General features: G+C 32.8%; 1 protein-coding gene across 1 annotated transcript; it reads left to right on the top strand.

Annotated features, from left to right (window-relative positions):
• The first annotated feature begins 27 nt into the window (after nt 1–27).
• LOC148603552 (transcriptional repressor NF-X1-like) lies at nt 28–24718 on the top strand. Its single transcript, XM_088551663.1, has 21 exons — nt 28–151; nt 647–1755; nt 4514–4753; nt 5272–5374; nt 9370–9441; nt 10492–10631; nt 11204–11294; nt 11760–11968; nt 12664–12881; nt 14129–14237; nt 14486–14605; nt 15251–15330; nt 16094–16198; nt 16877–17005; nt 17811–17896; nt 18883–18966; nt 20439–20573; nt 21172–21238; nt 21475–21620; nt 22427–22534; nt 23644–24718. The coding sequence occupies exons 2-21, from the start codon at nt 654–656 to the stop codon at nt 23777–23779; spliced, it is 3480 nt and encodes a 1159-aa protein (XP_088407789.1). The 5' UTR covers nt 28–151; nt 647–653; the 3' UTR covers nt 23780–24718.
• The last annotated feature ends 1180 nt before the right edge of the window (nt 24719–25898 follow it).

Raw genomic sequence — 25898 nt, 5'->3', positions numbered from 1 at the left:
TGCGCTTCAAAGGTACTACATTTTCATTCATGTTTAAACATCCTCAGGCTTAGATCATGTCTTGAGCAATACATTCTGTACTGAAGATTAAGCATATTAAGATAATTTCGTCATTGCTCCTTGCACTAGGAAGAAACGCATATTTTGATAGGTATAGTTAGCAAGCCCTTTAGATTAATTATGGCAAATTTAGTGTCAATCAGAAGTTCAGAAGTAAATTTTCAATCTTTAAAGTCAATTTTTTAACATGTACCTTAAAAAAAGTACCGCTACCACAAATTCCCTGCACTATCACTTACAATGAATTTATTCTCTTCCAATACGGTCTTGTCACCTGACTCGGTGGATATATAATGGGTCCCAATCTACTTGTACTGTGTGTATGGAAATTTTCTCAACAGAGCGTTGAGTTCAGAATTAGAAGCATAACATCTTGATGTGTAAATTGCCAATGAAAATGACATAGATGCCAATAAAAATGACATGATTTATTCATTATATAGAGTTAAGAAAGCAATAAATTGCAAATTTTGCACTTCAATAAACCATTTTTGAGATCTTGGAAGTGTGCAGATTTACAGGAAGGCAATAGACAAGTTTTGATATTGAAATATGTTCATGTCTTAGACAGAATTTTCTATTTCAGAATCAGAATGACAGAAGAAAATCAAGCTGAATTCTCACAATATCCACCATATTATTACCAACACTATTCTCAAGTTTATCCTGGCCCTCAAAACTTTTATCAAGGTGATCCAAATTTTTATTATCAAGGAGGAGTCAACTCATTTGGTTATTACCCTGAACAGGGTGGATACCCTCAGGAATACTACTATCCAGGTCCAGTGGTAGATCCACAGAATTATAATCGAAATGAGGGTTACAGGGAAGACCAACCTCAAAGTAACAGAGGTAGAGGTCAATCCAGAGGAAAGCCAGGTCAAGGGTCAAGAGGTAGAGGTAACCAAAGCTACAGAAACCAAATGAAAGAGGATCAAAATGACGCAGAATCCATAGACAGCAAAGAAGATGTTCCAGAAAGCAAAAGAGACCCTACTAGTAGGAAATATTCAGAAAATAGAAATAGGGGGAGGGCTAGAGGTTATTCTTATCAGAATTATCAGGGAAGAGAATTTTACAATAGAAACAATTCTGACAGAAACAGACCAGGATTTCATTCTGGAAAAAGTAATTCCAGGAATGAAAGAGATAACAGAAATATGGAAAGAAATTCAAGGTATGAAAGTGAAGAAAGTAATGAGCTCAGTTCAAGGAATGCTAGAGGTCAAGTGTTTTCTGGTAGAAGTCAAGGAAACCAAGAGTATTCTAGGAATCAAAATTTTAGTGGTGGCAGATATCAGGCAAGACAGCATGGGTATGATAATCCTAGAGATAGTCACAGAAGCTTGGATAATTTTAATGACAGAAATGATGGATCTAAAACAAGTTCAAACGCTAATGAAAATTACAGAGAAAACTCTAAACGTGATATTAGAAGACAGGATAACAAAAGAAATACTGGTGGCAGTGGTAGAACAAACTCACCTAGACATTTAGAAAATGAAAGTAGAGCAAGTTTTGAGAAGCGTAACAACCCACAGCGGAATAGGACTGATGAAAATGAAATTTCAAAAGACAAAGAAAAAAATTCATCAGCAACGGACAAGAAATACAAGTTTCCTCACGATAAAAAATTTGCTAGTAAGAAGCAGATTGAAAGAGTTTTGGCTGGGAAAGTCGATGAAACTCAGAGAGGTAAAACATTGTGTATTCTTTTGCATTTTCTGCTTTTGAACTGTTTGACTGTCATAAGGCAAAAAAAGAATATATGTGTGTTTATGGTAGCCAGACTGACCCTATTGTTTTCATCAGGGTACAGTAAATACACATATATTTTTTTTGGCCTTATATAAGTAACAGAGAAAGAAAGTTTATAAATATTTTTATATAGATATCTACAAGCACCAGTCTATCTTCAGTTGAAGCATTTATGAAAACAAGATTTTTCACTCATCATGTTTTTTTGTTCAGCCTAATTTATTCAGTTCACTTTTAGAGCTTTGTTGTTCATATATAATGACTTAAGTCTGACAATTTTGGTTAGAAAGTACTCTTCTCTTTAAACCTGTCAAGATCAATGAAACTTTAAAATTTGTAAACCAGTCTAATGACTTCTAATTTAATTACTGCTAATTTGAACCCATTTTGCATGTTGGTAATTCATTCTGTAAATCAACTAGGCTAACTTTTGAGATAAGAGTTGGTTTTGTAATCCTACCCTAATCACTTTAAAGACAGTACAATCTGAAACACAAATTCAGAATCTTTTCTCTGATATTTGACATGTTACAACATGAAATCAGTACTTAAAAATATCCTTTAAACTATCATTTAAACAGAAGAACCTTGAATGAAAAAGTCAAGAATTAAGACTTTCAATGATTCAAAAATAGAATAGAGGGGCAAACTCTTGTAAAAGTGAGCACTTCAGTGTGCTGAACAAAAATCATAAGAACGCACTGACTGATATATTACTGATAAGATATGGATTGGTTAGATGTTAATATAATTTGACTTTCTTGGTTCAAGTAGGGATTCCATGTTAAATTGATCTATCAACAGTGGTACATTATTAGGAAACAAATTATCAGTCCTGGTTTATATATTTTTTATGTTCTTCTGAAGTTCAAAGGGGAACATCTAAAGGAAGGAGGACACTGCACTCCGCTATATTGGGCTTTCTAGGACACTGATTTTGTAGGAACGTTACAAGTTTTTCTAGGTATTGAATGGGAGGACTAACAATATATATTTGGCCCCATGTAATGAAAGTGAAAGTAGATTTTTTGGAAATGAGTTTTACTTTCTGTTTCTTCAAGTTTGAGACTTTTATTCCATTTTCTCTTTTCAGTGTTTTTTTTTTTTTTTTTTTCATTTTGATTTAAATCTACATATAAAGTATGCATGATTAAACTAAACACTTCTAAGACAGATTATAACAACAGTTGGTTTCAGATCATAAATTAATTGTACAGATTGAAAGAATCAGTTAGAAAATCAATAGAAGTAAAATGCCTTTCCGTTAATAGTTTTAGATAATCAGGTTATCTTTTATACAATAGTGTTCCCTGCAGTGTAATTCAGGTAAAAAAGGGACACTCTAGTAGTACATTAGAGGCAAATTGTGAAGGCACGATATCATACAAGCTTTCACATTTATATTACTTTCACCTTATTAAAAGAAAATTTATGGAAAGGCTTTTAAAGGGCATGGTGCTTATACATGTAAAACCAACCAAAAGGGTAAGGCATCTGCACCCTCCCAAAGTGGTCTATGGAGAACACTTGTAAAAGTTCCAAGATTGTCTTATAATAATCTTAATGTTTTTCTTCTCTGCTTTGTCACAAAATTTGGTTTTGTCGAAACAGGAAAGGGCCTTTAAGAAGATCTACTAAGACAAATTTTTTTCATTACCTTGGGCTTAGCAAAAATAAAAAAAAACCTCCTTATTACTATTTGATGAGGGATCGTTCAGCATTAGAATTAAATATTTAGCATTAATTAAATTTTTTTGGTCAAAATGTTAATATGCAAATTTAATATGGTGCATTAAATGGTTGGAACAATTTTGAAAATTTCGTTTGATCTTCAACCACTGCCTTCAGGAAAGTAATCTTCTTGTTTACTTTGATATCTGATGTATTTGTAACTACCATACATGTAGTATTATAGAATGAATTCTGTTTGACTACTGCTATGAAATTCTTGATAGTATTGTAATTTTTACAATAATCTTTTTACAGGTTTTGATCATATTCTCATTTGTTTTACTATTATTTGTAATACAACTTAAAACTCTTCCTTAAATTAATATTAGAACATGTAAATGTAATGATGTTTTTGTGTTAAGTAAATAGTTGCATTTACAATGAAATACATTATATTTTTTTTTTCAGTCTAAGCAACAAAGAATTACAATCAGTTTTAAACAACGACCTTTCGTCTGTTTTAATTTATTTAGATTTGAGATTCTTCTTCAAATCCCTGATTTTGACATTTTTGAAAATGAGTTTGATTTCAACTCATTAGATTCAGGTCCAGTTTTGTGTCAAAGTGGGATATGAAAAATTTCTCAAATTTAAGATTTTTTAAAACAGAAACCAGGTGCTATTAATGAATGAACTGAAGTAACACACTTCTTTTATGTTTTAATGGATGTGTTAGTTGAAAATTTTCTGTTTAGTAACCTATCAGAACTTGCTTTATAGTGACGCCCCCTGCCACAAAATGACAGGAACTTAAAAATACTATATAGGTATGGATTTTCACACTGGTGTTTCTGAACAAATTTTGATCAAATATGTGCCTAAAATTAAAATCCAAGTATAAAAATTAATGATAATAAAATATTGTGAGAGTTTTCTCCCTTGGAATTCATTTCCTCATGTATACTTGTTATGTAATTTCAGTCAGGGGACATAGAACACTGTTTTTCCATCTTTATATTTACAGGTGTGTTAATTGAACAGTTCACTCGAGGAACTTACGAGTGCATGGTATGCTGTGAGACAGTTAAGTGCCACCATGCTGTATGGAATTGTCCTGGGTGTTTCCATGCTTTTCATCTGATCTGTATTAAGAAGTGGGCCAGATCCCCTGCAGCTGTAGTAGAAGGGGAGGGGACTGGATGGAGGTGCCCTGCCTGCCAGAAAGTTACTGAGAAATATCCCAATCAGTATTTATGCTTTTGCAGTAAGTACATGTACATTTAGTTCATATTTTTATATTAATCAGTATTACCAGTATGTGATCATCCTGTTCAAATAAAAAAAGAGAAAAAATGAACTTCCATAGTGGTTTTTCTTAATTTTTAGACCCCCAAACATTCCATAATTTTTTTCAACATTGAATCTTTTTTTTCAAACCTGAGTAGCTTGTAGAAACATTATACAGTTTTCTAATTGAAGTGCATACATGTAGATTTGTCATGTACATATACTTTGAAGGCAATTGTACCATACACAATTGTTCATGAATAAAAACCCTTTTACCCTAGGTTTAATTGCATTGAAAATCAACAAAGTTTGCTGGATGTTATATTCAGGATTAGCTGGGACTGACATTTCTGAGAGGTGGGGTAAATTTCACAGTCACAGCTCTCTGAGACTATTTAAATAGGGGAGGTGGTGGTATTTTTTTGTGGAAATTTCCAAACATCAGTTTAGGGGAAATTTCCACTTTTACATTTATGCATTTATTTTAATCCATAGATAAAGTACGAGACCCAGAATATGATCGAATGGAAACACCTCATAGCTGTGGGCAGGTGTGCAGTAAAAACAGGGGGGACAACTGTACCCATCCATGTAATATGTAAGTTTTATTGTACTCTAGATCTTTTGATGTTGTTTATTATACCCCTGCTTTGAAAGGGGCTGTATGTAGTGGTAATGATGTCTGTCCATCCATCTGTATATAGTGGTAATGATGTCTGTCCATCCATCCATATATAGTGGTAATGATGTCTGTCCATCCATCTGTATATAGTGGTAATGATGTCTGTCCATCCACCCATATATAGTGGTAATGATGTCTGTCCATCCATCTGTACATAGTGGTAATGATGTCTCCATCCATCCGTATATATAGTGGTAATGATGTCTGTCCATCCATCTGTATATAGTGGTAATGATGTCTCCATCCATCTGTATATAGTGGTAATGATGTCTCCATCCATCCGTATATATAGTGGTAATGATGTCTGTCCATCCATCTGTATATAGTGGTAATGATGTCTGTCCATCCATCCGTATATAGTGGTAATGATGTCTCCATCCATCCATATATAGTGGTAATGATGTCTGTCCATCCATCTGTATATAGTGGTAATGATGTCTGTCCATCCATCCGTATATAGTGGTAATGATGTCTGTCCATCCATCCGTATATAGTGGTAATGATGTCTGTCCATCCATCTGTATATAGTGGTAATGATGGCTGTCCATCCATCTGTATATAGTGGTAATGATGTCTCCATCCATCCGTATATAGTGGTAATGATGTCTGTCCATCCATCTGTATATAGTGGTAATGATGTCTGTCCATCCATCCGTATATAGTGGTAATGATGTCTCCATCCATCTGTATATAGTGGTAATGATGTCTCCATCCATCTGTATATAGTGGTAATGATGTCTCCATCCATCTGTATATAGTGGTAATGATTCTGTCCATCCATCTGTATATAGTGGTAATGATGGCTGTCCATCCATCTGTATATAGTGGTAATGATGTCTGTCCATCCATCTGTATATAGTGGTAATGATGTCTGTCCATCCATCTGTATATAGTGGTAATGATGTCTCCATCCATCCATATATAGTGGTAATGATGTCTGTCCATCCATCCGTATATAGTGGTAATGATGTCTCCATCCATCCATATATAGTGGTAATGATGTCTGTCCATCCATCTGTGTATAGTGGTAATGATGTCTGTCCATCCATCCATATATAGTGGTAATGATGTCTCCATCCATCTGTATATAGTGGTAATGATGTCTCCATCCATCTGTATATAGTGGTAATGATGTCTGTCCATCCATCCGTATATAGTGGTAATGATGTCTCCATCCATCCATATATAGTGGTAATGATGTCTCCATCCATCCGTATATAGTGGTAATGATGTCTGTCCATCCATCTGTATATAGTGGTAATGATGTCTGTCCATCCATCTGTATATAGTGGTAATGATGTCTGTCCATCCATCTGTATATAGTGGTAATGATGTCTGTCCATCCATCTGTATATAGTGGTAATGATGTCTGTCCATCCATCTGTATATAGTGGTAATGATGTCTCCATCCATCCGTATATATAGTGGTAATGATGTCTGTCCATCCATCTGTATATAGTGGTAATGATGTCTGTCCATCCATCCGTATATAGTGGTAATGATGTCTGTCCATCCATCTGTATATAGTGGTAATGATGTCTCCATCCATCTGTATATAGTGGTAATGATGTCTCCATCCATCTGTATATAGTGGTAATGATGTCTGTCCATCCATCTATATATAGTGGTAATGATGTCTCCATCCATCCATATATAGTGGTAATGATGTCTGTCCATCCATCCGTATATAGTGGTAATGATGTCTCCATCCATCCATATATAGTGGTAATGATGTCTGTCCATCCATCTGTGTATAGTGGTAATGATGTCTGTCCATCCATCCATATATAGTGGTAATGATGTCTCCATCCATCCGTATATAGTGGTAATGATGTCTCCATCCATCTGTATATAGTGGTAATGATTCTGTCCATCCATCTGTATATAGTGGTAATGATGTCTCCATCCATCCGTATATAGTGGTAATGATGTCTCCATCTATCTGTATATAGTGGTAATGATGTCTGTCCATCCATCTGTATATAGTGGTAATGATGTCTGTCCATCCATCTGTATATAGTGGTAATGATGTCTCCATCCATCCATATATAGTGGTAATGATGTCTGTCCATCCATCCGTATATAGTGGTAATGATGTCTCCATCCATCCGTATATAGTGGTAATGATGTCTCCATCCATCCGTATATAGTGGTAATGATGTCTCCATCCATCCATATATAGTGGTAATGATGTCTGTCCATCCATCTGTATATAGTGGTAATGATGTCTGTCCATCCAGACCATCCGTATATAGTGGTAATGATGTCTGTCCATCCATCTGTATATAGTGGTAATGATGTCTCCATCCATCCGTATATAGTGGTAATGATGTCTCCATCCATCCGTATATAGTGGTAATGATGTCTGTCCATCCATCCGTATATAGTGGTAATGATGTCTGTCCATCCATCCGTATATAGTGGTAATGATGTCTGTCCATCCATCTGTATATAGTGGTAATGATGTCTGTCCATCCATCTGTATATAGTGGTAATGATGTCTCCATCCATCCATATATAGTGGTAATGATGTCTGTCCATCCATCTGTATATAGTGGTAATGATGTCTGTCCATCCATCTGTATATAGTGGTAATGATGTCTGTCCATCCATCCGTATATAGTGGTAATGATGTCTGTCCATCCATCCGTATATAGTGGTAATGATGTCTGTCCATCCATCTGTATATAGTGGTAATGATGTCTCCATCCATCTGTATATAGTGGTAATGATGTCTGTCCATCCATCCGTATATAGTGGTAATGATGTCTGTCCATCCATCCGTATATAGTGGTAATGATGTCTGTCCATCCATCCGTATATAGTGGTAATGATGTCTGTCCATCCATCCGTATATAGTGGTAATGATGTCTGTCCATCCATCCGTATATAGTGGTAATGATGTCTGTCCATCCATCTGTATATAGTGGTAATGATGTCTGTCCATCCATCTGTATATAGTGGTAATGATGTCTGTCCATCCATCTGTATATAGTGGTAATGATGTCTCCATCCATCCATATATAGTGGTAATGATGTCTGTCCATCCATCTGTATATAGTGGTAATGATGTCTGTCCATCCATCTGTATATAGTGGTAATGATGTCTGTCCATCCATCTGTATATAGTGGTAATGATGTCTGTCCATCCATCTGTATATAGTGGTAATGATGTCTCCATCCATCCATATATAGTGGTAATGATGTCTGTCCATCCATCTGTATATAGTGGTAATGATGGCTGTCCATTCATCCGTTTATAGTGGTAATGATGTCTCCATCCATCTGTATATAGTGGTAATGATGTCTGTCCATCCATACCATCTTTTCATTACATTTTTCTCTGCAACTTCTGATCACAACCAATTAATATTTCGACAGAAGCTTAATGTACTATGCTATATAGTGGGATTCAGTGTCAGACTGAAGTGGTGTTATCTCCTTCTTTGAGGATATTTAAAAATGTTTTGTTCAGGCTTACAGAATAGTGAGCAAGGACAATCCTTTAGAGAGCTTAGGTCAATTTTGTAGTTCATGTTGTTAATGAGTTTCAAAAGGTCAAGACAGTTCTGATATTCTAAACAAGTCTATTCTTTGAGGATCTGTTATTTTTTGTTGGATTTATTATTTCATTTCAGAAGATGACGGCAATCATAACAATTTTATTAGAGAAGATAACCATACATGAACTTAAATTTTACTTAATTTAGCTCTTTAGATATTCAAATTTTAACAAATTTTAGCGAGTCCTGTCCAAAAGTTACAGGCCACAGACTCTGACTATTGGAAAGAAAGAAACATTTTAAGTGATATTTTGTTTTTCAAAGTATGCCATAAAGTAATAATTACCTTCAGAAGTTCTTTGTTAATGTCGATTTTATTTTATGAAAGTTTTAAATTTTCCATTTTAGATTGTGTCACCCAGGACCCTGTCCACCATGTAATGCTGTAGTAAACAGGACATGTGCTTGTGGAAAGGAAAGGTTTGTTATTTTGTTCAAATGATTAACTCTCCTTGAGAATTTACTTTCCTAGTAAATTTGCTTCCCTCAAAAATATACTCTCCTAGAAAATTGACTTCCCTCAAAAATATACTCAGCTAGAATGTTAACTTCCCTCAAAAATATACTCTCTTAGAAAATTGACTTCCCTCAAGAATTAACTTTTCTTCAGAATTTAATCCCCTAGAGAATTTTCTTTCCAGTAGAAATATGTCTCATACAAAAGGTATTTTTCTAGAGAACTTGCACTCTCCTGAAGAATTTAAAGACAAAGTATTTTTTATTGACAACCGTGTAATTTTGCCTTTTGACAACATCATATTGTGTTTGCATATTGTCAGACACTGAAGGGGTATCTATTATATGCACTCAATTGCAGAATTTCTAGTTTTTCCTTCATCAATCTGTTTATACCAATTATTTAGAATTTATCCTATGCAGGTATTTAGTAAAAATCTGCATAAAACAAAAATATTGTTTATAGGTTTGATTAATTATTTATCTTGTTTCTTGTTTGATACAACCAACATAATACAAAATAACTAATCACCTATTTACTGTATGTTATTCAAGATGTACTTAAGTTGGAACTACTTTTGCATAACTTAAGAGTGAATCATACAGAAAATTCAACTCCAGTGTATAAAACTTGACATCCCACTAATGACGCATGACTATTTCTTGTCAAAAAATTATGTATGTTTCGATATAAATCAATAGAACTTGTAATCGTTTTGCAATTTCTTGAATGATAAATTTTAGATAAACTTATTAGATACAGTTCAATGTAGGAACAGCTTCATGTATCATGTCTTGACAATTTAATGCACCATTATCGGGATCTTGTAGTGTTTCTTGATATGATACAAGAAGTTTCACCTACACCTGATATAAGTATGTAATATATAAGTATCTATATGAAGTAGTTGTCACTGTACATAAAGTACATGTATATAACATCTGTGGCTTGGCATAAAAAAGATATTTGTATCTACACATACTGTGTATTTAAATGTTAATATTTTTTTTCAGTAAATCGATGAAATGTAGTATCACTGATATTGTTAAATGTGAGAGAGTGTGTGGAAAAGCTTTAAACTGTGGGAAACACTTCTGTAAAGCTACATGTCACACTGGGTCATGTCAACCTTGTGAAGAAATTATTGTTAAAGGTATGTTTAAGTAGGTGCTGAAATCCCTGTTTATCAAAAATGCTTCAATCTCAGTCCCTGGAAACGTCTTGATTATTTTTAGCATAGAAAAGTCAGTCCCTTTGAAGCTTTTTCATTTTTTTTAACACATAATTCTCAGTCCCTCAAAACCTTTTTGTATATAGTAAGCAGTTAGCCCATTGAAATTTTCTTATTTTATTATGTATATGAATCTCATTCTCTCAAAACTTTCTTGTACATGTACATAGTAAACACTTATACTCAGTTCAGTCTTCAAATTTCTAACAACAAGCCCAAGCTAAAAAAAATTATGAACTTAAATAGCAATCAATGGCATGTCAGCCAAATTCTGCGAGCTTACTTGCATTTTTACCAGCCATTGCTGGCCAGCAGGTGTCAGTTTAGAAGACTGTCAGTCACTTGAAACTTCTATGTTATAGTTAGCATATGAATCTCAGTCCCTTGAAACTTTAAAACTTTTCATCAAACGTAAAAAACTTTTGTGTAGTAAGCAGATGCAGTAGTGCCTCTGTAGTCGGTTTATTTTTTGCATGGTCCTATTTTAATTTCAGAATGTTATGGTTCCCACAAAAAGAAGGAAGTTGTATGTGGCTGTGCTGAATCCTTCACTAAGTCATACTGCTGTGGAGATTTATGTAAAAAGTAAGATGTTAAAAGTATTGTACATCAAAGTCATTGTAAATAAAGCGAAGAACTGCCTAAGATATTTTTTGAAAGGATGCAGAAAATTTAGTTTTCATGTGTGCGTGTAATAAGTTAAACAAAACAAAACTTTTTGTTACTTGAAACTTGTATATTATTACTTTGAAAAGTATTTGAGCCTCTTTGTGTCAAAATCAGTTTTTTGTCAGAAAATAATTCTTGGTGTCATGCAAGGGTAGATAATCTGACATAAGTAAAGCCCAGGCAAAGCAGAGGGTATTTTTATACCCCCGTTTTGTAGAAGAGGGGTATACTGTTTAAGCCCTGTCCGTCATTCCGTCCTATATCATTCTGTCCATAACCAGAACTTTAGTGACATTATTCTCAGAAACTACTGATTATATTTGGTATGGATAATTCTATTTTGTATCTAGAATATCAAGTGTTTTCTATTTTTTCTGCCAGAACTTTGGAATGTGGTAATCACCAATGTGATAAAGTCTGTCATGCTGATGATTGTAAGACTTGTGAAACATTACCTGAGGTTGTTACACACTGTCCCTGTGGTGCCATGCCACTTTCTGACCTGTCTACAGTGACGAGGAAGAGCTGTACTGAACCCATTCCAACCTGTGATGAAATTTGTAACAAATCCTTAGGATGTGGCCCTCAAGGTACACAAAAATATGATGCTTATATTCTTAGAAAATGTTCCACTTATCAGTCATGTTATTCAACACCTTTTTATTAAATCACCGTATCCAGTCTTTATGATAAGCCAGTAGTCCAAAGCCTAGGGCTGGTAAAAAGGCTGGTGGCACTGTAAAAATTCCACTTAAAATCAAGTTATAAATATGTATATAAAAGTTAGCCAAAATATTGTATGATTTGGGCCTGTTGATCAAAAAGTTTACTGTTAAGACTGCTTGTCAGTCTGTCTTTCTTTGTACCTTGTAACTTGTCCTAATTGTTCGATGTAACTTCTGTGATAGAAATATGTTTGAGTTGTTTAGGTTTATTTTAAAAAAGAAATGTGAGAATAGCAAAAAAAATCAGAATGTGAGGTGTTATTTACATTTGACAATGAATTACCATAAGCAAGAAAGGTAAATCGAAAATACTGAAGTGAGAATTAAAATTCGGGATCTCAGAGAGGGTAAATCAATTGGGGAAAGCATGTTTAATAATGTACCCAGTGATAAGGATAAAAATCAAGAAATACAAACATTAAAAATTGAAATACACACAGCTATGAGCAGCACACACCCACCAAAAACAAAAACAGGGATGATGTCAGGTGCTTCAGAAGTTCCTACTTCTTGCATCATGTTTTAGCAATAATGAAAACAAAACTTTGTTTTTTTTTTAGATATTAATGTACACAAATGTAAGCTGAAATGTCATGAAGGTGCTTGTGGTCCATGTGATGGAGTTACTTCCCTTACTTGTCGTTGTGGTGCAATAGATAGAGATGTACCTTGTGTGGAGGTACATCAGTATTCAGAGGAAAATCCCTTTACCTGTGATAGAAGATGTAACAAGAAGAGAACGTGTGGTCGACATAAATGTGGTCAACTTTGTTGTGTGGTATGTATAAGAGAGATAAAACTTTATGCTGTACAGTGAAATCTGAATTATCTGATACTTTTTATTGGTCTTAAGATTCAAATTATCATTATTAATATCTATTCCAAGTAGCTGTGTGGTATCATCAGTTTTGTCATCTAGATTTGACAGGTTCCACAGAGGTGTTAACCATTACAGTTTAGTGGTAGTTTCAAACTATGCTCTAGGAATTGTGAATCTCTCCATAATACCCATGTTAAAAATCAGCTTTGTATTTCCCAATTACTCTTATACTTGTCATAGATCAATATGATTGGTGTATGTGTTTATTCTAACTGTAATACAATGTTTTGATTGGTAAATTCCTGGAGGTTAATTTGTCGGAGAGTGAAACGTGTGTAAACAAATTTCGAATTTGTCAAATTGGCAATTGTCACTGTCCACAAAATCAATAAGACTCAAATAAGCTGAATGATTTCTTCTGTTTTATTTATATGAATAAAATTGGATAACTTTCCATTGAATAAAATTTAGAAAGTATCAGGAGTTGATTTCAAAGTTGACAAAGATCGATTTGATCGAAGAGGGAGTAAGACAATCGTAAATTTATACGTCTTAATGATCTCAGCATTTATCAGACACAGAAAAGCGGTCCAATTTGTTTAACTTTTTTGAATGGGTGATGGATCGACTCCCAAAAACTCCAAAAAGATTTTTTATTGACAAAGATTTGGACAAAAACAACATGTAACTGTTTAAGTTCTTGTGGTAAAATTATAAAGAACTTGTTTAATGGTATCAACAAACTGACTACATCTGCCAGTGATTTTAACTTCTCCAGATCTGTGAACCTATGATCAAGCCTGAAGAGAACTTGATCTTGGGATAATTGAGTTAGACAAATACAGACAGATTTACCATTGTTGATTGTTAATTTCTTTGTTGTAGCTTGTGCTTTAAATCTGTCTTATTCAACCTTATCATACTTTTTTGGCAATTTATTTTCTGTGTGAAAGGACATGCGCATTGATGAAAATTTGTGACTAGACTTTGCCCCTGTTAGGAACAATGTCTAGTTTTATTTCGCTATTTTAGTTGTACATCCTGTAAGATGAAAATAGGATGCCATGAATATCTACAATTTAATGAATGATCATGGCATTAAATTTGTTAAAGTATATTGCTTTGGGAAGTGTGAAAAATAGACTGCATGAAAAAATACCAGTGTGCAGTATAGCAATAAAAAAATTGATATTTTTGTTTTGCAGAATGAAGAACACGTTTGCAATCAGATTTGTGGAAGGAAACTGAGTTGTGGTCTTCATAAATGTGATGAACCTTGTCACCGAGGCAACTGTCCGCCATGTTTAATGACTGGTGAGTGAAAACAATTATAATCCAGCTTAACCTGCAAGAACTCTGATGGCATGATTTCTTTTTATTTCTTGAACAACCTCTAAAGTACCAAGGTTTTCTCCTATATAATAGCTTTTGATGACCCATTTTCTAGAACAATCTATACTCTATTTTGGCTGTTGGATATGATGCCAATATATAGATTGTTGACGAATTTCTAAATCAAACATTTTATATACTTGGTACAATGGATTTTTTTATTGTTTTAGGTTATGATGAATTGACCTGTCATTGTGAGTCAGAGGTCATGTTACCTCCTATACCATGTGGTACAAAACCTCCTTTGTGCTCAAAGACTTGCGTTAGGAGACACGAGTGTGATCACCCAGGTGAGTCTAAGAAAACATAGTAAAGAAAATCGTGTGGGTAAAATATTGAAGGTGTTTACAGGATAATAAAACTATACAAATGTTCTATTTTCAGCAACTATATTGCATATGTTTTTCATGTGTTTAGAACTAACTGTATAAAATTATGAAGATCATGTTTAGGACTGAGGAATTAACTCATAAGAAAAATATTATTTTGTGTAATTATGTTTTCAGTATGCTTTCTTTAATGCAAAGCATAATTATTTCACATCGAAAAAAAAAGTACTACATGTGTATAATGGAGTTTCAAATATGCATGATTAAATTCAGATATTTCCGAATTGATCCCAAACATATGTGTAAGTTACTATATGTTTTAATTGATTTAAAACATACATGTATGTTGCCATTTTTTATGCGACTATTCAGCTTTTAAACAGCCAAAAGTTAGTAAAACAGATATATATATGTCCACTATTTTCTGCTCACCAACCAAATTACATGTATGAATGAATTATCACCACTGTCTGTCCTTCTATACACCTGTAACACCATTCAACATAAAAAAATTAAAAGTCTGCAATGAAAACAAGAATTATATTATTTTAGTGGGTATACAATATTCAAACTTTATGTTTACATTTGTTGTGTTTTTATTTTCAGTGTATCACAATTGTCACAGTGAAGAAGATTGTCCACCCTGTGCAGTACTCACAGAGAAACAGTGTATGGGAAAGCATGAGGTAAACTTAGTCAGCCATTTAAGGAGGTAGACCTAGGGTCAGGGACAACAACTCTCACAAATCATTGTAACGTTTGTATTCAGCATTTGACATCTATCTCATGTAAGCATCAAAGTAACTTTCATTCTATTACCAATGAAAGCTTGATAAGCTTTGGTGAATTTTAATATGATACAAACATATCACTGATTTCAAGAGTTATGTCCCTTACCATAGGTCTACCCTATTAAGCAGAAGTTACCGAGTTGTTGATAAAATATTAGGCCAATGTAAGATAATGTTTTGATTTTCAGTCTTACTGTTTTTTTCATTTTTCCTATTTTATTAATATATCTATGAAGTATAGAATTGACACACACCTCCCTTATCATTTTGTCTGGCAATGAACAATTTTAAATTGTATCTCTTTTTGGGGCAATAAAAATGTAAAAGTAATGCCTACCATTCTCATTGGTTGGCTTGAGAACCAAAAAATTAACTTTGAAGACATCAAAAACCGTGAACATTGGTGCCCCATAACCATTCGATATATTACTGTGAAAGTACTATTGTTCATGGGGTACCAATTTTTGTGGTTTTTATAGGTATGCCAAACCACTAAAATTTTTGCTCTCAACAATCTCAAAACGAGGAATTCAAGAATCCTTGAATTAAAGTACTTTCCCAGTATTTGTTCCTCAAATAGTAGTCTTTCTCAGTATTAAAACTAACAGTAATCAACTCTGCTAAAAATCATTTTGATAAAGTTGGGTTTTGTTTTCAGATAAGGAAGAACATACCCTGCCATCAAACCAATGTTTCATGTGGGTTGCCATGCAATAAGATATTACCATGCCAACAACACAAGTGTACTAAAACTTGTCATGCAGTAAGTATTGATATTAATTAAGAAATGTCATACATAATGGTTTTTATTGTACTTTTAGATATCAAAGCAGATTAAGTGGATGAAAATGTGTTAAGGCCAAAATAAATTAATTGTGTGTCTCTGGTTTCCTGGCCCTACCGCTGTTTCCAACGCATACCTTAAACATCTTATATGGGGGACAATTTCTTTGTTTTGATACAATAAAAATCATAAAATGTTTTACCTACCGACCTGCCTCAATCTTTTGAAGATGAAATAGAAATGCACAATTAATTTAGTTTGGCCTTATGCATATTTTGCTAATAAAGAATATTTCTATAAAAACAGTGATATTTTTTCTTTGCTTTTTTTTGCATTTTCTCCTTATTTTAATCTTGTTACTGTTTGAATTCTTTAGTCCTGAAAATCTGTTTTTATCAATTTTACAATTTATATTCTTTTTCCAGGTGATATTCTTGTCTATCTGTCTGTCTGTCTGTAACACAGTTTTAGTGTGCTGTATCTCCAATATTATTTGTTAGATTATAACAAAACCTTACACAAACTTATGGTATTTTGCATAGTTAAAAGAAACACACCCTTTTTTAATATGATTTTGAAGTTAAACATACTTTAAAGATGGCAACATTTTTGATCTGGAAAATTTTATTTCATTCATGCTATTTAACTTTATGACAGGGTGACTGCCAGAAGGAAGGGGAGAAGTGTACACAGCCATGTAGAGTTAAGAGGAAAGATTGCAATCACCTATGTGGAGCCCCTTGTCATTCGGGAATGCCATGCCCTCAGAGTCCATGTAAGGCAGAGGTAATATTCAATGTTACAGGAATAAAATTATTTGCAGATTTCTTCAAATTTTATATGTGGTATTTTACTACAATCAGTGCTAGGAGTTAAATTGGTTAGTTATCTGGATGACAGTATAGGAAAGGTTGCTTGAGTTTATGTTGAGAAATGCTATTTTGATGGTAAGCTGAATATTCATGAAATATTTTAAAAATTTACTAGCTTATTTAGAAAATGTTGTGGTGTTGCAAGTATTGATAGTGTTGTCTTAAAAAAAAATTACTTAATCTACCAAATGAATTTAACCTAAATTTTAGAAGATTTCTTAGGTTAGTTAATTTAATTGTCATGTATGAAAAGGCATTGAAAAAGTGGGTTTAATACTTGTATAATCAGGACCAAAGTATTACATGATATTATTTGGTACACAATTTCTTTGTATAAAGAACCATAATCCATTGTCTTAGAAAATGTTTTAACCTTCACAGTTTTTCATTAGATATTAGAATCATGTATCCATAACGTATTTGCATGTGCCTGTGCATAAAGAAAAAGGTAGAGAGATATACTTCGGAAATAAAATATTTTTATGATAATTGATATTGTTAAATGTAGTATTTATCTATAAAATATCAAATTTCACTTAAATCTAGCTATAGAATTTTTATAATGATATTCATGCTTTTTTGGTTTCAGAACAGTTACTTTTAGTTGAAAAGCACTAATTTGTTGTTGTTTTTTTTTTAAACCACTGCAGCTATAAGAACTTGAAAAAAAAATACCACCAAAACAAAGCAAGGTTTAATTTAGAACATTGTTTTTTTAGATATTATTGATGTGTAAATGTGGCAGTAAGGAGGCCAAAGTACAATGTCTGTCAGGTATACCTCAGGATAGTGCTGAATACCAAAGGTGATTTTTTTATATTCCTATATTTCATGGAAATGTGTTACTATTACTAACCTTATACAAAAGTACTGTAATGTATTTCTGGGCATTTCTGTATTTCAATCTGCTAAGCCAAATTTCCTATTGGATGTTATGTTACATGTTTTTACATTTTTAACAAGTGGAGACAGTCACACTTTTTCATTTTTTTTTCTTTTATGTAGCAGTTTTTATAGAATTCAGATGAGGTGGTTCATTCATGTCTTAAACCTACAAAATTCTCTTTTTTAATTCAGAAACTACTGCAGACCACATAACAAACGTTAGTTTGTCATTTAGTTGTTGTATTTTTAAGATAAAATGACATTTTGCAAGAGTTATTGTTCTTGTTTGGTTGATTTAAGTGGAAGCTGAATGTGCATGTATGGTTATATTGCTACAAGATTGAAGTCATCAATAGATGTTTTATGGTCGTCATCATGAACTTATGGATCGTTATGGTGTATCCATCTGCACCATGAAAACTGATTTATTCAATGGGTCATAGTTTTCCTTTCCTTGTTCGTCTACCCTGGACTTGACTTTTTATGAGCAACTCGGCGGGTGTTTCTAGAAAAGCAGAGGACGCTTATCCTACCGGTGCACCCGGTCCATGCTCCCAGTTTTTAGTGGAGTCCGAGTTATTCATTTGCTTTTGTTACTTTGTATGTATGATTTTAGTTACTTTATGTTCTTTGTTGTGTATGTCTGTTTTCCATGTCTGGTCTTTGTCCCTGGATTGCATTCTTTTGGTTACCGCTATAACCTTGGTTCCCTTGATTACTCTTTCTAAAATACAGATCTGTATATGGAAAGGATTGTTGTTACATGTAGGTATGTTGTGTGTAGACTGAAAAATAAATTGTTTGTTTGGCAGGTTTTTCTGTACCTTGAATTATCTCTTCTATTGGCAGTGTAAATTTTGTATGGATTGGTACTCAATTTATTTAACAATGTTCTTTATTCTATAGATTGACTATGCAGACTTTAGCAGGCTCATTACAGTCTGGCCAATCTGTTGATATGGCCCAGCTTGGCAAAAAGAAGAAAAGACAGTATGTATTATACATACAATAGTGTTTAGATTAACTTTCAACAAAAAGTAATACAGTCGACTCCACTTAATCGCATATCGCTTTATTGCATATTTCGGTTATTAGCATAATTTTCTCCTGCTCAAAACCATTTCCTATTATTCTATTAGGGAAAAAATCGCTTATTTGCATAGGTCTTGCAGGTGCATTTCGGTTTATTGCATAGAGAATTTTGCCTCATCGAGGTAAAGACAGGGTTTCCCAAATTCTATTTTAAGCCTTCGGGTCATAAATATGTCAATCATATTTATTGTCGTAAAAACTAGGTTATCATCAATCAGGAGGTGTTAATAATGGATTAAAAACATAATGGACATAAAAGACAATTTAAATGATTTCTAATTGCATTAAAATAAACAAGCACCTAGGTCAACAATGACTTCTGACGACATGCCAAACATCACCTTATGATGCGGCTTGGGGTTCGGCTTGGGATATTTTTTGTCCCTATTTAAATTCTTCCGACTACAAATGATTATCGATGTAAATTTAATTTTCTTTAATAAGCTGAACAGTTTTCAGTACAATGTCTAATGAAATTCAACTACCTTAAGGTGCCCCATAGTATCCACACTTCATAGGAATATATTGAGGTCAATGACTTGTATAATACACAACTATCAGTGTACAATGGTGATTGAACAGAGGAATAAAAACGCACACACCATTTCAAAAGCCCAGAAACTGCAAACATTGATGAATATTATACTGAATCCTGTCTGAAATATGAAATTTGGGATTTTCTTTCATAGAAAGGTCAGGAAATTACTTGACTATTTATAGATGAGAAACATGTGGTTTTACTAATAAATACACACGACGTAAAGAAGGTCAACAGACAAGATAAACACAATATATATTATTATTTATTGATAATAGAACAATACAATGTGAAGGTCTATAACAATTAAATACCAGATCAGAAATGTTGAACAGTGATATCCCTGGTTGATCCACAGTATCGTCGTCTTACCTGAACTCACACTTCCGGTAAAATCGTAATTTCGGTTATAAGAATAGCCCGGTTATTTGCATAATTTTTACTGGCAAATAGGCTATGCAATTAAGCGGAATCTACTGTATGATGAAAAAATACATTGTTTTGGTGTTTATGTTTGAATAATAATATGAAAAAATCATAAACAGGAACCTGAAATGTACATTCATTTAGCAACAAAATAATCAAATGTGGAAAGTAAAATTGACAAAGAAATTTGGAGAATGAAATAAGCACAGTAAAAATGAAATAGCAGTGTATTTTTATATGACTGCAAAAAAAATGTAGCCAGAATAATGTGTCCATAATTGCTCCAACTGTTGAGTGTACAATGCTTTGAAATGGATACTATACAAATAATGGTTTTAACATATTGCATATGGTAGGTTTTTTACATGCAGTGGGTTTCTTGACAGTGATCTGGTTAATCTTGTAGGTTAGACTGTGATGCAGAGTGTGCTGTTAAAGAGAGGAACAGGAGAATGGCATTAGCTCTAGAGATCAGGAATCCTGACCTGAGTGCTAAGCTGGGAAATCCTACATACACTGATTTCCTTAAAGATTATGCTAAGTAAGTATATAAGTATTATTTTGTATTAAAGCTATAATTTATATTGATTTGTTGATATATATTCTAATCTTATCGGACATTGTCATATTCAGTTATTTGAAAATGATTGTGTTAGTAAATTTGACTTACACTAATTTGCTTATCTCACTATTAGTTACTTATTTTAGTGCTAATTGTTTTTCAAATTGAATGTCAAGTTATTTAATGATACTTACAGTTTGTACATGTTTAAATTATTAGAAATTTAAAAGAATTCTTTAGCTTTTCTTGTATCAGTTCCACCTAAACAGATATTTTGTCATTAAATTAAAAAATCTGTTTTGATTGAATTTTCAATTTCTTTCCAATATCTTTTTTATCTATTATTAGAAATGTCATTGTGTGTAATTCCCAAACTACTGTGAAACCTGTCCAAACCAAAGTGAACGAAAGAATTTCTCTGTTTCAGGAGGTTTTTGGTTTAGACATAGAATACATTAAAACTGATATGAAAGGTCTTGATAAAATGTCTTGCTTTAAAAAGTCAGTTTAAATCAAGGGGTCTTTTTTGACTGGTTTGAGGTATGACTGATTTAAAAATGTGTCAAATATATTTCAGGCAGAATGCACATTTTATATCCACTGTCGAGAAAGCACTCAGTGATCTTGTAAAGAATGCTAAGCAGGTATGTAACCAATACCATTGATCATTCTTAATTCCATAACAAATTTTTAGGACTTCTTCCTTGGAAAAGGAGGATTTGCTCTATTCATTTTATGTTGAGTCATGGAATGAATCAACAAGTCTATATAAAAGTTACGATTTTCTATCATTTCCAGTCAAAAAGACTAAGTCTGGAAATGGCTCTGGACTACTGGTTTATATTGATATGGAGTATCATTGTCATATTTTTTTTTTCAGTCTAAACATCAGCACAGATCATACCCGTTCTCCCCAGGAAATCGTGACCAACGTAGGGCTATACATGAACTTGCTGAGTTTTATGGCTGTGAAACACAAAGTTACGACTTTGAACCTAAAAAGAATGTTGTTGCAACTGCTTATAGGTTAGTTAAAAATCTCTATAAACTAAACCCATTTAGGCCATCTAAAGTTAATATCATGGATCTCAGGCCATTTTTTCATAAAAAAGTCAGTAAGGTTAGAGGGCTTAAAAAAGAGATATTAAAGTATTTTCCTAAAAGTTGTTTATATCACCAAGCGTTAAACATATGCTTGAGATTTAAAAAAAAATACTAATATGGTATATTATAATGTGTATAACCTGTTAAAAATTAGAAATATTCTTTATAATTTAATTTTTAACAGGTGATAGTCCAAATATTGAAAATTGATTCATATTCCAACCTTTATTTTGTTTGGGATTATTTAAATCGTGGAGTGGACCAATCGGCATTAATGATATCTTAGTACATGTTCCATGCTAGGAACATGGAAAGCTTGCTACAAAATCAAATTAAATTATTTTTTCTGTGTCTTAAATGTTCAGGTTTAGGTTATAATCTTAGTACTGATATGTATTGCAATAATCTAAAAAAAAATGTTAAAATTGATAGTTTTCATACCAAGATAAATAAATATTGATTTTTTCCATGGAAGGATGCTAACATCATTTTTACATTGTTTTTGGATAACTCGTGTGTTAAAATACTTGCTGGTAATTGAGTTTTGAGATACAGATGCCTGGTCTGAAATTATCACATATTTTCACATTTCTTCTATTAGGATTTCTGTCATACAGTTCATCTTCGATGTCTTGACCATCAATACTACGATTATTCTGTATGTATCAGGTTATTTTTTTATTTGAATTTTTTTTTTTATTTCTAATGTCTTTTTTAATGTTTTGCAGGGATAAATGCTGGCTGCCATCAGTGAGCCTCACATCTTATGTTCAAAGAGAACTTCATCCTAAACCCCCTGTCCCTATTCCTCATGTACACTCTGAGGCTACTTTAAGGTATGGTATTTATGCTTTGAAATAAGACACAGAAGCAATGACTTCATTATAGGTAACTTCATAAATTTTCCTTTATTCCTACTGCCAGAAAAATCCTTATCTCAGGCTACTGCAAAGATACTAAAATAAATCAGCAATTTCAGATGACGATGTTACCTAACATCTATTGTGACATTGTCAATAGAAAGAATAACATTAGTTATTTCTTTTCCAAATTAAGGAAACAAATTTTCTATCAGTATTTCACAGTAAGAATTCCTCTGTTTGTACTGTATGTTTATTTCACAGTAAGAATTCCTTTGTGTTGTACTAAATGTTTATTTCACAGTAAGAATTCCTCTGTGTTTATTTAGGTTATACCTATTTATTATTATTCCCCAATAAAACCTTATGTAAATAATCATGTTTTATCCTTTCATCCGTCAGTCCCCTGGTGGAATCTACAACCCCTCTAAAACTGCTGAAAGGAAAATTGTTAAAATTTTCACTAATTTTTCGTCAGATGATGCCATTTTTTTTCAATTTAAATGCTTTTTGAGGTTTCCTGCTGCAATAGAAATGGACTTTGCCATTTGTTGACCAGGGAAGATTGTCCATCTCCTAATCTGCAATTTTTTAAAACTGTTGAATGGAATTTAATGATTTTTTTAACCTATTTTTTTATCATATGATGTGATTGTGCACCTCCTATTTTGATTTTTCATCTGAATGGCCATTTGGGTTTTCTATATGGTTTCTGGGGAGGGGAGCAGGTGTTATCAATATGCGAGCTTTGCTCAGTTTTTCTAGTTTTATTAATTTACTGATGAACACTCAATTCTAATTTCTGTCCTAGACAGTCAACCAAATCAAAACTTTCATAGTTTTGAATGATTAATTGGAAGTAGACAATGGAGAATTCTGAAAAGGTGCTAGATCAAAAAGTGCCATATTGTTGATACATTCTAAATGCTGAATGGAACTGTGAGTTACTCCCAATTTTTATTGGATTTTATTTACTTCTGGAATAACCAACTGCCAATTACATGAATTACTTGTTGGTGTCACGAAAATCATACCCGAGTAATGAATATTCAAAATCTTTTTACACTTACCTTCTTATATTGTAGCCAAAAAGCCAAAGCAGCTAAACAGAGCACAGCAGTTTTGGCAGATGCCAAGCCACCATCAAGATGGAATCTTCCAGACACCAACAAGAAGACTTCTAAACCAGAAATAGACTATTTTGATTTTTCTTCAAACTGATTTGTTTCATTGCTTATGTTGTTTTGTTTTGTAGCAGTTGTTTTTTTTCTATGACAATTCTCTTGGAACTTCTATTTTGATGGACAAATGTAGTTGTGATATTTCTTGATAACCTCAATGAGTTGTAGAATTCTTGTCACAAATGCACATAATAGTCTTAATTTACAGTATTATAAAAAAGTTTGTGTTGAATGCATTTTTAGTGCTAAATTGGTAATGAATGGAATTAGTTTTGCTTATGTTAATGTACTTTGATGGTAAATTTTTATTTCAGACCCATAGTCTGTGGGAGGTATTGAGGGTTATGAGGGCCACCTTTGGAAGCAATATCTGTAAAAGAAAGATGTTAAAAACTGTTAAATGCAAGCTTAAAATTAGTTAAGCACTATTAAAATTGGATAAATACCCTCCTCCCCCCATGAACTCCCCCAAAAATTGAGCTATGGCATGTTATTTACTTGTTTTACAAAGGAAGCTTTCCAAGAAGTTTATTATTTTAATTGTAAATGATTCCAAAGATACATGTAAACAAAATGATTTCTTTGAATTTAAAGATTTTTGATACAAGTTATTTGAGGTAATTAAAAGGTAGTGGTAAGGAATTATAAATTAATGATTTCTTTGAATTTAAAGATTTTTGATACAAGTTATTTGAGGTAATTAAAAGGTAGTGGTAAGGAATTATAAATTAATCTGTGTGATTTTAATCATACAGAAAAGTCATTAAAATCATGCAACTTTGAAGATTTTTTTAAGTAGGTGAGAGGTGAAGAAAATATTTAAATATATCAAAAATTAAAAGAAATGTTTCTTCTTCTTTGTGTTATTTATTTTTTCACTGATTTCTTTCCTTATAATTGTTGATATGTGTTATTGTTTTTTTCATTTATTCAGATTTGTTTCAATTTATTCATGATAATAAAATCTATTGATTCTTTAGCCTTGGTATCTAATTTTCAGGTAGAAGTCAACAGAGTATGTCACAATCATGTCTTTAAATTTCTATTTTACATGATAAATATAGATTTGATTTTGATACTGAAAATATGTGGAATATCTCAACGAGTGTGTGAGCACAATTTGAGATGTGCCAATGATATTTTTGTGGATCGTTATGGTGTATCCATCTGCACCATGAAACTGATTTATTCAACGGGTCATAGTTTTCCTTTCCTCGTTTGTCTACCCTGGACTTGACTTTTTATGGGCAACTCGGCAGGCGTTCCTAGAAAAGCAGAGGACGCTTATTCTACCGGTGCACCTCTGGTCCATGCTCCCAGTTTTAGTGGAGTCCGAGTTTCTTATTTGCTTTTGTTACTTTATATGTATGATTGTAGTTACTTTATGTTCTTTGTTGTGTATGTCTGTTTTCCATGTCTGGTCTTTGTCCCTGGATTACATTCTTTTGACTACCCTATAAAAGTGGTTCCCTTGATTACTCTTTAATATCAAAATAAAAAATAAAAAGTACCTTGTCATGTAAAAGTGCAACTAAACACTGTTGATGCATGGCATCATTCTCATTCTAAGATGATGTCACAATCACTTCCAATTTGTTGACTGATATTTTTGAATATTTTTGGAAGCGAGTTAAACAAGGTAAAAATACGGGAAAAAATCAAACACGTTATTCTTGATCAATCTATTATTCTATAATTTGTGCTCATACCGATGTTCAGTTATACCTCAAGTACAAAATTATAGAAAAAAAAAACGATTTATTTGTGTATTTTTTCATTTTGAATTTATGAGAACAATGTTTCACACCAAGTTCTGTTATACAGTGAATCTTAAATATTTAAGTGGGTTTGTGCTGTTAGTTTCTCTGTGTATTTAAATGTTCTTTGTTGTGCGATTTGTTCTTCATTCATTTTCCTTCGGTCTTGCATGCATGGCTTTGTTCATGTGTTACACCTCGTTTATATTGTCAATATTGTTACTTCCTGTTAGAAAACAAAAAATGTTCTTGGTGCTACATATAAGGGTCTTCTCTATCACTTTTTATTATACATTTCTAATAATCAGATCAAATCAATATGATTTTTATTGATAAAAGACATAACGTACAGAAATATTTTACGAGAATAATTGAAATAGCCTTAAAAGCAATGCTTGTAAT

The sequence above is a fragment of the Perna viridis genome, chromosome 11, assembly GCF_037379345.1.
Source record: "Perna viridis isolate PV_CMFRI_1.1 ecotype Kerala chromosome 11, ASM3737934v1, whole genome shotgun sequence".
In the NCBI taxonomy this organism is placed as follows: domain Eukaryota; kingdom Metazoa; phylum Mollusca; class Bivalvia; order Mytilida; family Mytilidae; genus Perna; species Perna viridis.
The sequence above is the reverse complement of the archived record's forward strand: the minus strand, read 5'-3'. Positions and strand labels throughout refer to the sequence as shown.